At 29.8% G+C, this 13,573-nt stretch overlaps 4 protein-coding genes across 5 annotated transcripts; 2 read left to right on the plus strand and 2 right to left on the minus strand.

The window, feature by feature from the left end:
• The first annotated feature begins 158 nt into the window (after positions 1-158).
• Positions 159-2,625, plus strand: Snup (snurportin-1). Its single transcript, XM_085480180.1, has 6 exons — positions 159-218; positions 650-821; positions 1,034-1,268; positions 1,342-1,530; positions 1,609-1,989; positions 2,070-2,625. Exons 2-6 carry the CDS (start codon positions 658-660, stop codon positions 2,091-2,093), a joined length of 993 nt encoding a protein of 330 aa, XP_085336306.1. The 5' UTR covers positions 159-218; positions 650-657; the 3' UTR covers positions 2,094-2,625.
• Positions 2,123-4,227, minus strand: LOC114929232 (uncharacterized). The gene is made up of 5 exons (XM_029300709.2): positions 3,740-4,227; positions 3,303-3,511; positions 2,809-3,194; positions 2,534-2,702; positions 2,123-2,408 (listed from the first exon to the last, which is right to left on the minus strand). Exons 1-5 carry the CDS (start codon positions 3,870-3,872, stop codon positions 2,313-2,315), a joined length of 993 nt encoding a protein of 330 aa, XP_029156542.1. The 5' UTR covers positions 3,873-4,227; the 3' UTR covers positions 2,123-2,312.
• Positions 4,228-4,346: 119 nt separating this feature from the next.
• Positions 4,347-8,341, plus strand: Fcp1 (RNA polymerase II subunit A C-terminal domain phosphatase Fcp1). Of its 2 annotated transcripts, none has more exons than XM_029300779.2 (7): positions 4,347-4,934; positions 5,175-5,478; positions 5,561-5,805; positions 5,905-6,655; positions 6,732-6,899; positions 7,024-7,282; positions 7,431-8,341. In XM_029300779.2, exons 1-7 carry the CDS (start codon positions 4,702-4,704, stop codon positions 7,763-7,765), a joined length of 2,295 nt encoding a protein of 764 aa, XP_029156612.2. In that variant the 5' UTR covers positions 4,347-4,701; the 3' UTR covers positions 7,766-8,341. The 2 variants fall into 2 exon arrangements, with proteins under 2 accessions (XP_029156612.2, XP_085336305.1); XM_085480179.1 differs by having other exon boundaries at positions 4,868-4,934; positions 5,167-5,478.
• A 142-nt stretch (positions 8,342-8,483) lies between these two features.
• mRpS17 (mitochondrial ribosomal protein S17) lies at positions 8,484-9,441 on the minus strand. The gene is made up of 4 exons (XM_029300748.2): positions 9,226-9,441; positions 9,024-9,140; positions 8,814-8,890; positions 8,484-8,712 (listed from the first exon to the last, which is right to left on the minus strand). Exons 1-4 carry the CDS (start codon positions 9,355-9,357, stop codon positions 8,541-8,543), a joined length of 498 nt encoding a protein of 165 aa, XP_029156581.1. The 5' UTR covers positions 9,358-9,441; the 3' UTR covers positions 8,484-8,540.
• Positions 9,442-13,573: the final 4,132 nt, after the last annotated feature.

Below are 13,573 nucleotides of genomic sequence, written 5' to 3' on the forward strand. Positions count from 1 at the left end.
TATTCCTCGTTCTTTGTATAAACAGAAATGCTATCAGCTGATAACCGAAAGTTGTATGTATGTACCTGCGACTGGGTTAGACGACAGAAAAGAACATATTTAGAAGACATATTATCACACGTGTCTTAAATTTGGATCTCGTGTACTTGACTCAATCTGTTTACTATTGTATTATATTATTGAATCTTATTTAATCAAAGTCGAAAAAATAGAACAAGGTAAGGTATGATCTCAGTATATTGAAAGAGATGCAAATAAAAGTTATGTAAAAAAATAAATATTGCATAAATGATACAATGATACTAATATAATAATTTAAAAATCATTTTACAACAAGAAGACATCAAATATATATTGTGTAAATTTTAATTATGTTGTATATTGATATTGACGAATAACACGTGGTCGGTTGTAAAATGTATAATTAAATTTATTAACTATTTTCACTTCTAATCAACTTGTAAAGCAATTTTATCAAGTTTACCGAAAAATAACATTCTAAATTATTATAAATTTACATTTTTTTCTACTAATTTTCTAGAACAAAGTATAATTTTTCCTAAAAATATATAAATAGAAATTTGCGTTACATTTTTTCATTTCTGCTGTCGAAATAAATTGTCTAATTCTATTTTATTTATTATAACAGACTGTAAAATGGCAACAGTAGTATTAGATAACGATCTCAATTCTGAAACAAGAGAGACTGAACGTCGATCATTTTATAAAAATCGGGTTAAGAAAGATAATTTTAGACTGGAATTTGACAAGGATTCAAATCAAGAAGAAAGACGTAAAATATTGTTAGAATATCAAAAAAAGTATGTATAATATTTTGCAATATGGAATGAGGCAAAGATCAATGCAATTTAATCTTTTCAATCATTAAAAAATCCAAATTAAATTGGAGTATTCAATGTTTTTTGTATTTTAATTGATTAACAATTGTTACGATTAATGCACTTTATAATTACACTTAAACTTTTATCAGTTTCTGTATTTAGATATATATATATTTTTTTTTTATTTATAGGCACAGACAAGAAGCTTTTGATGCTGCACGTGGTATACTTCAAGATTTATATTTCTCTGAATTAGAAACTGAAGATGTGGAAGAATGTTCTTCACAACATAAATATTCACAAAAATATAAAAAAAATCGAATGATGTTGTCAGAATGGATGTTCGATGTACCACAAGATTTTACTGAGAACTGGATTATGGTTCCATGTCCTAAAGGAAAACGAACGAGAATAGTTTCAGGAAGGGTATTGATCTTTATCTACTTATATTCATGTAACATAAATCTTTCAAATATAGAATAATTCTAATTTGAATTAGGGGACAACAAAAGCATATTCTAGGAAAGGTGTGCTATGTGATACTTTCAATTCAGCACTTCCAGGGGGAAATCCTGTTGCAGATATGCATCAATCTGCTGTTGTAGATTGCATATGGATAAAGGACCAACAAACCTATTATATATTGGACGTATTGTACTGGGGTAAATTACCATTCACAAACTGTGAGGTATATAGACATACTGTTTGTATATTTTAGAATTATGTCAATTGCCTTATTAATAAAAATTTATTAAATAAATTTTAGGCCGAATGCAGGTTATTTTGGATCAATAGCAAAATCTGTGAGACACAACAATTTAAAGAATGTGATCCTGATACAAATAAATATGCTATTTTACCTCTATACAACACTAAGTGCACATCAGATTTAAGTACAGCATTAACGAATCTTAAATTTGAAATAAATTGCATAGATGGGTTCTTGTTTTATCATTGCAATGCACATTACAATTTTGGATGTACTCCACTTGTAACATGGTTAAAACCTTATATGTTACCTGAAGTGTTTGGTATATTTGTACCTTCACCACTTGACGAGAAACCAAATGACTATATAAATTTTGAACATTTTATGCAAACTGTGAATGCAAAGAAGAATAACAAAAAAAGAATTGTTAACAATTTTGTGAGTTTTTATCATTAGTTATGTAATATGTATATTGATTTTATTTGTTTTTTATAATATTCCTTTTTTTAATTTTGCAGATGGAGATAGAATATATTGCTTAAGATGGAAGGACGAAATATGAATATGAAAATAATCTCATCTCTTTGTTTTTATTAAAACATGGATAATGTATATATATATATATATCAAAATTTTTTATTCTATAATAAAGTATTTTAACATAAATTAATAACCATAGATAAATCGTCTTTTGTTAAAAATATCTTTTTTCCTTTTTGCTAATAAGAGGAATGTAAGTATTCAATGCACAGTGAGAAAATTCATATATCAATATGCACTGTATGAAAGATATCCAAAGCTTTTTCATTTAAATACGATAATACATTATTCATAATTTCTATATTGACTAATTTCATCTAAAAACAAAAAAGATATAAACTATATAAATAAGTATTGCATCATTAATGTATGTATATATTTTAAGAAAATAGAATTATTTAAATATGAAAGAAGAGGGAAAAACTATATATGTAAAACTTACTTTGTTCTCCGTTATGGTTATTCCTGGCAGATCAATCCTATGTAGTGTACATAATCCTAATTCCAAACCTCCACACATTAACATTTGCTTATGTAAGACTTCAAAAAATAATTCTATGTGACTACGGTCAAGGATTATATTATCATCATTATCTTGATTTGTGATAATTCTGCAAATTAATAAATATTTAAAATATATGTATATGTGATATATATTACAAATAATCTTCTAGATGTTTTTGTACAATTAATTATATTAATACTATATATACATACGCTAATAATATCTTCCTTAGATCTGCACTTTGAAATTTAACTGTAATAGTATCTGTTACTGGTAATTGTACTGTATACATCATTTTAACTTCACCAGAAACTACAGGCTCCTCTTTATTAGTCATAATTATAATAGGAACAAGCCAACTTAAATCATATTCTTTTGTTGATAATGCAATTATCAAACAGTCAAACATACGACTAATTGTATCATGGACTGCAGCTATACAAGTATTAGTACCACTGCATAACAAAAGAGGTAATCTTATTTGATTTTCTATATTTGGTTCAGCCTCTGTTGTTATTCTCCAGGATAACAATATTCCTTGATAAAGAGATTTCTCTCTCTCTTTCTCCTGATCGCTAATTTTGGCTAGAACTTCAATCTAAAAAATTCACAAATCTTGTTATTCCTCAACTATATTTGAGTAATACATGTAATAAAAATGTCATTATATAAAACAGAAAATATTAACTAATGTTTTTCTATTAACCTTAATTGCTGGATGATTTTCATGATTTGGTGTAGGTACAACATCTTCCATTATAGAAAACTTTGCATCGTAAGTTACATTTTCACGTGACAAAGTGCTTGCAATTTCTTCTCTCAGCTTTTTCGCATACAATTTAAGATAAATATCATCTTGTTGAAAATCAAATAAAGCAGATACAGCATAAATATTCCATGTTTTGCGAATTAAACCTGTAAAGTTTATTTATTTTTAACATTTACAAAATTATAGTATTTAAATATATAAATAAATGTGATAACATGCACAAGTACAAAAAATTCATACATTGAAACGAGAAAATATTTTGGTGATTAATTGTCAAAGTTCAGAGAAATTTTTGCGACGTTAAATCGCAATTTTACTAACTGTATAATCAATTTTAAATCACTTTTTTCAAATGTAAAATATAACGTATATACCTTCCAATCCCATAACATTCTCTTCGTTGACTGGCATAGTACTTAAATTAAATCGTTGTCGTTGACGCATTTGCGGTGTCCGCGGTGTGTACATTACGTTGCTAGGTCTAGGATTTTCTCCGGCGTGATGCATTTTATAAAAGAATGCAGAAAATTATCCACTAAACAACAAAACCAATAAATAAGACGGAAAATGCATCGAAGAACGCCTAATTGTGCTATTTTTTACGTCAAATCTTGCTTTTCCAACGCGGGCAAGTTTTTTTTGTAAATATTTAATGTGTCTTCAACTAATTTAGTCCAATTATGATTATTAGGCACTGGAATCTCTTTTTTTTTCTCCAATACACTCGTTAATCGCGAGCAAAAGGGTTTGACAGCGGTTATAAACATATAAACTATAAACTTCACGAGCGCGCCAAAAAACATGGCATGGATTACTTTATATATATATGATCGGCAACTGACAGCCTACGATTTGCCCATGAATTATATACATATATAAGAGATCATTTCTTTGTGTCATTTTTCTTTCTTTTTTTTATTATCAATATGTCATACATATATCATATATATGTATAATACATGAATGAAAGAGTATAAATTATAAATACAGCTGATTAATCGGCCGAACGTTCGTCAAGTCGGGTAGTATATTTTTGACAGCTGATTCAGTGCGATTTTTTAGTCCACGCAATCGCCAAAATAGACGTCTGCCAATCACGTTCGGAGCACACGCGTCTATTTTTTCCTCGTTTTCACGATCGTGCGTAAACTTCGTGCTCGGATCGATGCGGACGCGAACGTCGATCGTGTTTACGTTACGCTGCGTTCCTGTCTCCCGCGCAAAAACCCAAGTGAAGTTTTCGCGGAGGTTATAAAGGGAAGCACAGTTTCGTCGTCTCTTCCGGGACGCGGATAACGTTTGTTATCGTATTCCGGATGAGCGTGAGTGCGCGATTATGGCGATAATAAAGGTTACGTTCCCATCGGACGGTCCGCCTGGGAAAATATTGAAGTGGCGAGTACGTTTAGACACAATGGTCGCGGCGGGCAGAGTACTGTTGTTGTATCAAAATACAACGCCGGGCGTCGAGAACGAGGATGCCAAGGAACCCGAGAGGAAGCTACGAGCCACAAATTTCGGCCGCGTTAAGCAAATCCTCGCCAAGGAGGGTGACATCATCCAACCTGGGTATGATACGTATACCTGTCACTTTGCGCTCCAAAATTTATCAAATTCGTCGTATATCTAAATATTTTGAAATAAAAGATATATTTGACATAATTTACCCTTTAAGTCACTGTTCTTTCAAATAAGGATTTAATAAATATGATAAATATTTTTTTATAAACAAATATTTTCTTATTAATTCAAAATATAAATACCTATACTTGCATTTTGCGATATCTGCATAGTCTGTTAGTGTTCCAGGGAAGAGATAGCTCTATTGGAAGGGTGTACACATCCTACTGTGATGATAGACTTGTGTGCAGAATGTGGAGCAGATTTGAGGGTGCATGAAACTGGGAAAGATGGAAATACAGCTGGAATATCGCAAGCCAGTGTGCCTATGGTACACAGCATACCAGAGCTGAAAGTATGTCCTGAGTTAGCTGAGAAAATTGGGAAAGAAGATGAGCAGCGTCTTTTGAAGGATCGAAAATTAGTCCTACTTGTGGATCTCGATCAGACAATAGTTCATACCACAAATGATAATATTCCACCTAATTTGAAAGTAAATGAATATTTTATTATATTGATACAAACCTCTAAAAATGTTGTTGCAAATTAAATACATTGTATTTGTTTTTTTTCAGGATGTTTTCCATTTTCAATTATATGGACCAAACTCCCCATGGTATCATACCAGATTAAGACCAAACACTCGACATTTTCTCTCAGAGATGAGTCGTTTGTACGAATTACATATTTGCACCTTTGGAGCAAGGATTTATGCACATACTGTTGCATCATTACTAGATAAAGACGGGGTTCTATTCTCTCACAGGATACTTTCTAGAGATGAATGTTTTGATCCAGCATCAAAAACTGCAAATCTCAAGTAAGTTTGTAAATTATTCTCTTTTAAATATTTTTTTGTTGTGTCTAATATTAAATTTATAGGCATAGAGTTTCTCCTATTGTGTTTTATTTATTCTAGAGCTTTATTTCCATGTGGTGACGATTTAGTATGTATCATAGATGATAGGGAAGATGTATGGCAAGGATGTGGAAATCTGGTTCAGGTTAAACCTTATCACTTTTTCCGTCACACCGGCGATATTAACGCACCACCGGGATTGGAAAAAGGTGACACTTCGCATCCATCTGATCCTACAAATATAAATGAATCAGATGTAAATGAGTTGCAAAATAGGGACAACAAGAATGGAGTGTCTGAATCATTAAGTGAAGTCGGACAGTTGTCATCAGATACTTCACCAGTAGAAAAAATAAATAATGAAAAAAATGAACAAGATGAAAAATTTGAAGATAAAGAAACAAAGAACGGAAATGCTAAAGTGAATATTGAAGAAAATGCAGATTCCAATATTCAGTCTAATATTGAAAAAGAGGATGATAAGATAAATAAAGAAGCTGCATTACCTACAGAAACAGAAATGGATAATAAGCAAGAAGCATCAAAACAGGAAAGTAATATAATAGACGAAGATGACGATGATTACCTATTATACTTGGAAGATATTCTTCGGAGAATTCATACTGAATTTTACGCTACATTAGATCAAGGGAATGGTCGAAAATCTCTCCGAGATATAATTCCGCGGGTACGTTCTCAAGTGCTGAAAGGATTGTGTTTAACTTTCAGTGGTTTGATACCCACTCATCAAAAGCTTCACCAAAGCCGCGTATATAAAGTCGCGAGAGCATTTGGGGCGGAAGTGACTCAGGTAAAAAACTTGATCATATTCGTTTTATTTTTCATCTCTTACTGTATTTCTATAAACAACGATAATATTTTATCAGGATTTGACGGAAAAAACCTCGCATTTAGTTGCTATTAGAAAGGGTACAGCTAAAGCGAACACAGCCAGAAAAGACGCAAATATAAAAATTGTAAATCCAGAATGGTTGTGGACGTGCGCGGAACGCTGGGAACATGTAGATGAACGTCTATTTCCTCTCACTTCACAGGTATAGATACCGTAATTTTACAATGTTGATTTAAATCATTTAAGCACCTTTGTATTTTTGAAGATTGCTACTTCAAATATATATAATATGTCTCAACATTAATAATAAACATGAAGTATCGTAGGCCCGCGGATCCAGAGTACCACCGCCACATTGCAGTAGCCCTGACCGTGTCGAAGACCTAGAAAGCGATAATGCAAATTCCTTCGCTAATTCTATCAATCCATTAATGTCATTCACTCAGGAGGAAATCGAGTTTATGGATAAGGAAGTAAATGAGGACATGGAAGAACAAGATATGGTTTTTGAAGATGCGGATGACGCGGAAGAATTTGGAACGAAAAAACATTATCTAAGTTCTGACTCTGAGGATTCTCTAAATGGTAAAGACATTCTATATTATCCGTTGACAGAATTCTATCTAAAAAAACATTATACACATAATGTAAATATATACACTCTATGCAAATAATATATATCTTTCGAGTGTGGTTTTATTCTCATAAAATTAAACGATGTCTTTTTTTGCAGGTGAATCGCAAATGTCAAGAAGAAAGAAGAGAAAGATTTACAATGGCAACTCTGATAAAAGTTCTTCAGAAGATAAAGATGAAATATATGACAGTGATAATGATAATGATGAAGATAATAATGATGACGACGATGATGATGTCGACGATGATGATGACGACGACGACGATGATGATCCTGTTACATTGTTTAGAAGAGGACAAGATTTACCTGATGATTTAGATTTTGGTGACAATTCACAGGATTCAATAGATGACCTGGAAGGAGATAATGAAGATGATCGAGAATGGAATGCATTGGGTGCTGCACTTGAAAGAGAGTTTCTTTCTGAGTGATAAGTTTGAATATTAGTATTCTGATTATTGGATGATTCTCTTTCACTCAGGTTATCTTGTGTTATTTATACATTTCAAGTTCGATAGTTGAAGCAGGGTTATTGATAATAATAAATGTTATGATAATAATAAATTATTTGTGTACTCTGATGTAATCAGAGCAAGATATAAAAATATTAAATATTTGAAGAAAGTAAGTTAAAATGACTAATCTATATATAAAACAAAAATATAAAAAAATGGAAAGATTCTCTCTATGTTGAATAATTCATATGTTTTAAACTTTCAAATTATACATACAAATCTATACAAATGTGCATGGAAATGTACATGTGTACAAATAAGTATGTACATGATATCAGTCTATATTACACAACAGGCAAGAATCAATTTCAGAGATGAGAATAAATAATTTTATTCTTCGAAAAAAGTGATTTATGTAAATGACAACTGTCATAGCATTGTAAATAATGTATTTGAACATATTTGTGAGATATTTCCTCATGCATAAAGAACATGCAATACAATTTTATTGTACCAAAAAATATTAGGGAATAAAACTTATTTTCTTTAATATTTTTAAAGAATTATCACACTAATTATTGATAATCATAAATAACCTTTTTTATCAAAATCTTAACATGTATTAGAAAAAAATTGAAAAATAAAAATCTGTAATTGAGTTTTTGCACAATAATATACATACATACATACACAATTTCTGTTGAATATTTATAATTTATTAATAATTTTTTTGAGCTATACAAGTATTTTTTTAGTATACTGTATCTGGTTGTGGTTCATTAGGATCATCATAGTATTTCAAATACATTTTCTTATGAGTAAAATCTCTTACACCTTCCAGCCTTCCTCTTCTTGGTGCTTTTGAATAATTAAAAGCTGAGTGTTTTTTACCATACATGTTGATTCTTTCCTCCATATCCTCCCTAAATTTACAAAAGATTAAATTAAAATATGACTTTTCACTCTAATTTATAAATAACACTGCAGATTTATCTCTTTCTAAAACATTTAACAGTCCATGTACCTATATTGACTTGCGACAACTTTCTTTCCTGTAACTGGATCTGTTATATCACCTAGAGGATATATCACATCGATAACCTGCAATATAATTCTATTATAAATACCCAAAAATGTATATAACATGAAATTCTAATTTAATGTGTAATCTTCCTCTAGAAACTCCATTACTATGAAAATAATTAAAAATTGTTGCGTAACATAGCATACATACTTCGTGCGTAATCAGACGTGTTAATTTGCTTGGTAATTCTTTGATCAAAATTACATCACCAGTTTTGCAGAGCTTGTTTGGATCATTGGCATAAATAAAGTCGTACTTTTTGTAATACTATATAATAGACAAGAGAAACATAACCTCGATTAACAAATAATCTAAACAAGTGTTAAGGTATGATATATTCACATGTACTAACCATATGAATGTAATCGTTAAATTCCAATTGTGCTATTTTCACTTTGGCGGCATTTTGTTTGGACGAAGGTACACATGTTCCGAGAAAATATCGCAAAGCGGTCTTACTTGCACGCGCTACTCCGCTCGCCATTTTTAAATACGATCATCTGTTATGTCCCCTTTAACTAGTAGTAAGTTATATCCATCGACCGACGTCTCACCTTTAATTTCGAAAAAATGCATTTTTCCGGCAAAATAATTATTGTAAAAAATTTCTAATAGTTTTAATTATCAGAACTCTTTAGAAGAGCAACATATACATATATATCCAGATGAGAAACTATTTTGGAATAGCAGAACTCTTGAATAGTCTTGAAAATTGACTGGCGTCTCATCTCCTATATCTATATACATATACATATCAGAGTTGGCAAAATATCAATTAAATTTTTAAAAATTGAACAAATGATATGAACACATTTAATTAAAATATTTTGAATTGACGATTAATTTTAGAAAGATTAATTAGAGATCGTTACAATGACGATTGATATAAGCTAGATTAATCGAAGATCGCTTAATTAACGATTAATATGATCGAAGTCAATTGAAGATTATTATTAATTGACAATTGATATAAACGAAATTAATCGAAGAGCGATCGATTAAACGATTAATACAAGCTAATTTAATTGAAAGTTTTTAAAATATTTTAAATTCAGTCATGTTATAATATCATCAATCAAATATCTTCGATTAAATTTATTTAAATTTTATTAATCGTTACACATAGTTAATTAATGGAAATAGAGAAATTATATCGATTTTCTTAAGTCAATCGTTAATGGAAAAGATTCGCATTAAATTTGCTATATTTAATCGTCAATTATATACTTTTTAATTGTTTCTGCTCAAATCAATTGTCAATTGAATTGTCTTCGATCGAATCTGTTTTTTTCAATCGTCCATTAAAGTACTTCTAATTAAAATTGACTCATATTAATCGTTTAATTGAAAAACTTTCAATTAAATTAGCTTGTATTAATCGTTTAATCGATCGCTCTCCGATTAATTTCGTTTATATCAATTGTCAATTAAATAACCTTCAATTGACTTTGATCATATTAATCGTTAATTAAGCGATCTTCGATTAATCTAGCTTATATCAATCGTCATTGTAACGATCTCTAATTAATCTTTCTAAAATTAATCGTCAATTCAAAATATTTTAATTACATTTGATTACATCTGTTTGTAAATAAATGTCATAATTAATTTAAAAAATAATTAATTAATCAGCATTTCTGATGTAAATATCTACTTAAGCGGAACTCTTCCGGGCTTTGTTTATTAACAAATAAATTTTTTTCTGTCAGAAATAATCTAAGAGTATGTAACCCTACTCGTATTTTTTGGCACCAAGCACAGAGAGGACCGTAATAAATTGTGAAATAAGTATTTAAACGTATGTGCGCGTACATATAAATATTCTTTTATTTCTTAAATTTCTTTATTCTTAAATTATTTCTTAAATGGAACCATCTACTTTTCATTACATACTCTTGTAGCTGACATCGAGAGCTTTCCAAAATACTATAATGAAACATTTTTATCTCAAGTACTTTTTGAGTTATAAGACAAGATCTTACTTCAAGATAACCTTTACGTGACCTTCAAGCAACTATTCAAGGTCAAACTAATGGCACCACCTTATGTCCTTCTCAAAACCATACAATTTTTGTCTGAAACATTTTTTTCTACAGTCAAAAATAAAAAATTTTTTTGGGGTGGGACATTAAAATGGGACACCCTGTACATATACATATATATATATTCATTCATTTAATTATATGAATATATATAAATCCATACTTAGAGATTTTTAATTTAATTTAATATATTACACGTATATATATATATATATATATATATATATATATATATATATATATATATATATATATATACGTGTAATATATTAAATTAAATTAAAAATCTCTAAGTATGGCTTAATATATATTCATATAATTAAATGAATGAATATATATATATATGTACAGGGTGTCCCATTTTAATGTCCTACCCCAAATAAGTTTTTTATTTTTGACTGTAGAAAAAAATGTTTACGTAAAAAAATGTTACACGTATATATATATATATATATATATATATATACGTGTAATATATTAAATTAAATTAAAAATCTCTAAGTATGGATTAATATATAATTTCGAGATTTAGTGTTTAGCACGCGCGTTTCTTTTCGTTTCATACAATTTGCACGCACACATAGAGGACTCGTATTCCTGATATCTGTGAACCCTGTTGTTATTGCGGAATGTAAAGAAGCGAACAGGGAATTCACGGATGATCGCTCCGCGAATCGGTTGGCGACCGAGCCGTCAGTCATCCAGGAAATTCCATTGTCGGTGGGAAAATCGCGGGACTCTGGTATGATTCTACGGTCGTCGCCTCTATTATTACGAACCCGCACCCCCGATGCGGATTCGTTCGAATTTTCCGGAGGTAAAGGCGAGACGAACCAAAACGAAACAATAACATTATTTTATGAACAAAGATTTTATCGCGTAAAATCGACGTGTTAATTAAGCAAACACTTTGATAACGTGCAAACATAATTTAAACATATAATTCTTAGAGAGATACCACATATAAAAATACATATTAACATATATTACATTACACGTTGAATATATATATATATATATATAGTATATCGCGAAATTGTATACATATATGTATATATGTATTTTTGTATTATGTAATTTGTAAATTTATATTTATTTTTTATATTTACTAATATTTATATATTAATTATCTATAAAATAGAAACGATATATTAAATTCGACCTAAACTAGCCAAAGAAAATTTTTATTTTATTTCCACAACGTTTCGACCGTCTGTTTTTGGTCCTTTTCAAGTGAGAAATTTCTTAATAAAAGCGCAGTTAGTTGACACTGTTGTCATTATTAAACAATGTGATTATATCGGTTTTTGACGATCCATCATAACGATAAGATGCGGTTTCTTTTTTTCAAATATTTAAAAAATTCCGATATAATCACATTATTGTTTAATAATGACAACAGTGTCAACTAACTGCGCTTTTATTAAGAAATTTCTCACTTAAAAAGGACCAAAAACAGATGGTCGAAACGTTGTGGAAATAAAATAAAAATTTTCTTTGACTAGTTTGGGTCGAATTTAATATATCGTTCCTATTTTAAATATCACTAGCGACGCGTTTTAAGTATTCAATTTGATTTAATTATCTATATAATTATAAGACCACTCTCTCGTTTTTAATTTATTTATGTGCTGTTAAAATACTTTTTATACTCGCATTTTTTATATAACAATATAACTAAAAAAAACATATATCTATAATATTTAAAAATAGATTTTAAAATCGATTATTGTTGAAATCAATATATTATCAACTTATTAGTCATCACTGATATGCGAATATCATGCTTTTTGAATATTGTAATTCGATGTGCGATAAAGCTCGCTGAGTGCATCGATGTTATTGCAGTGCATTGATTTTCAAAGGGAAGATCATTTACATAATATTTATATCGTGTGTATATGATAATATGAAGTATGTATATATATATGTATAATATACTTCGCGACATTATACTCTCTTTCGCCCTTCAAGTAAATCACATAACATACGAAGTTTGAGAGATTACGTTTGCATTATGCTGTTCTCAAAAGCAACGTGTCGGAATTTCCATACAAATATGACTTCGTGAGTGCTGTACCTCAGCGGTCACAACTCAACGGTATTGCACAAATGAACGCATAAATTAGATTTCTCGTCCTGGTGCATATGATCTACACGCATGCAGATACCGCCAGCTAATGATATTTCCCGCTCTAGAAATTTTATATACAGTTCATAAATGAAAATTGCAAATGCCACCTCAAAATTTAATTATCTATTTAATATTTAAATTTATTTGTATATGCTACGCATGAATATATATATAGAAGGATTTTCTGATATTATCTGCAACGAGATTATGATATTGATAGATTGATTGGTGGCCATAATGATAAAGCGATCTAATTTAATATGTGCGACATAGGTGGGAACGGAATAATACGCTACAATTTATGTAATTATGCTGTGCGTTTATGAGCGTGCTAGAAGCTAGATATCAAATGTTCCATAGTGCGATTAATAATATAATATGTTATCCGTTTAGAGTTAAAATAGATATTTTCTATGATCAATAATACATTGTATATTAATATACAGTACCTTTAATATTTTAATCGTGTATTTACGATCGATATTAATAGCGATAGACGTTGCTAACATGCAAATTGCGAGAGA

Source organism: Nylanderia fulva, unplaced genomic scaffold (assembly GCF_048542155.1).
Source record: "Nylanderia fulva isolate GAGA-0341 unplaced genomic scaffold, ASM4854215v1 Scaffold14, whole genome shotgun sequence".
Classification (NCBI taxonomy): Eukaryota; Metazoa; Arthropoda; class Insecta; order Hymenoptera; family Formicidae; genus Nylanderia; species Nylanderia fulva.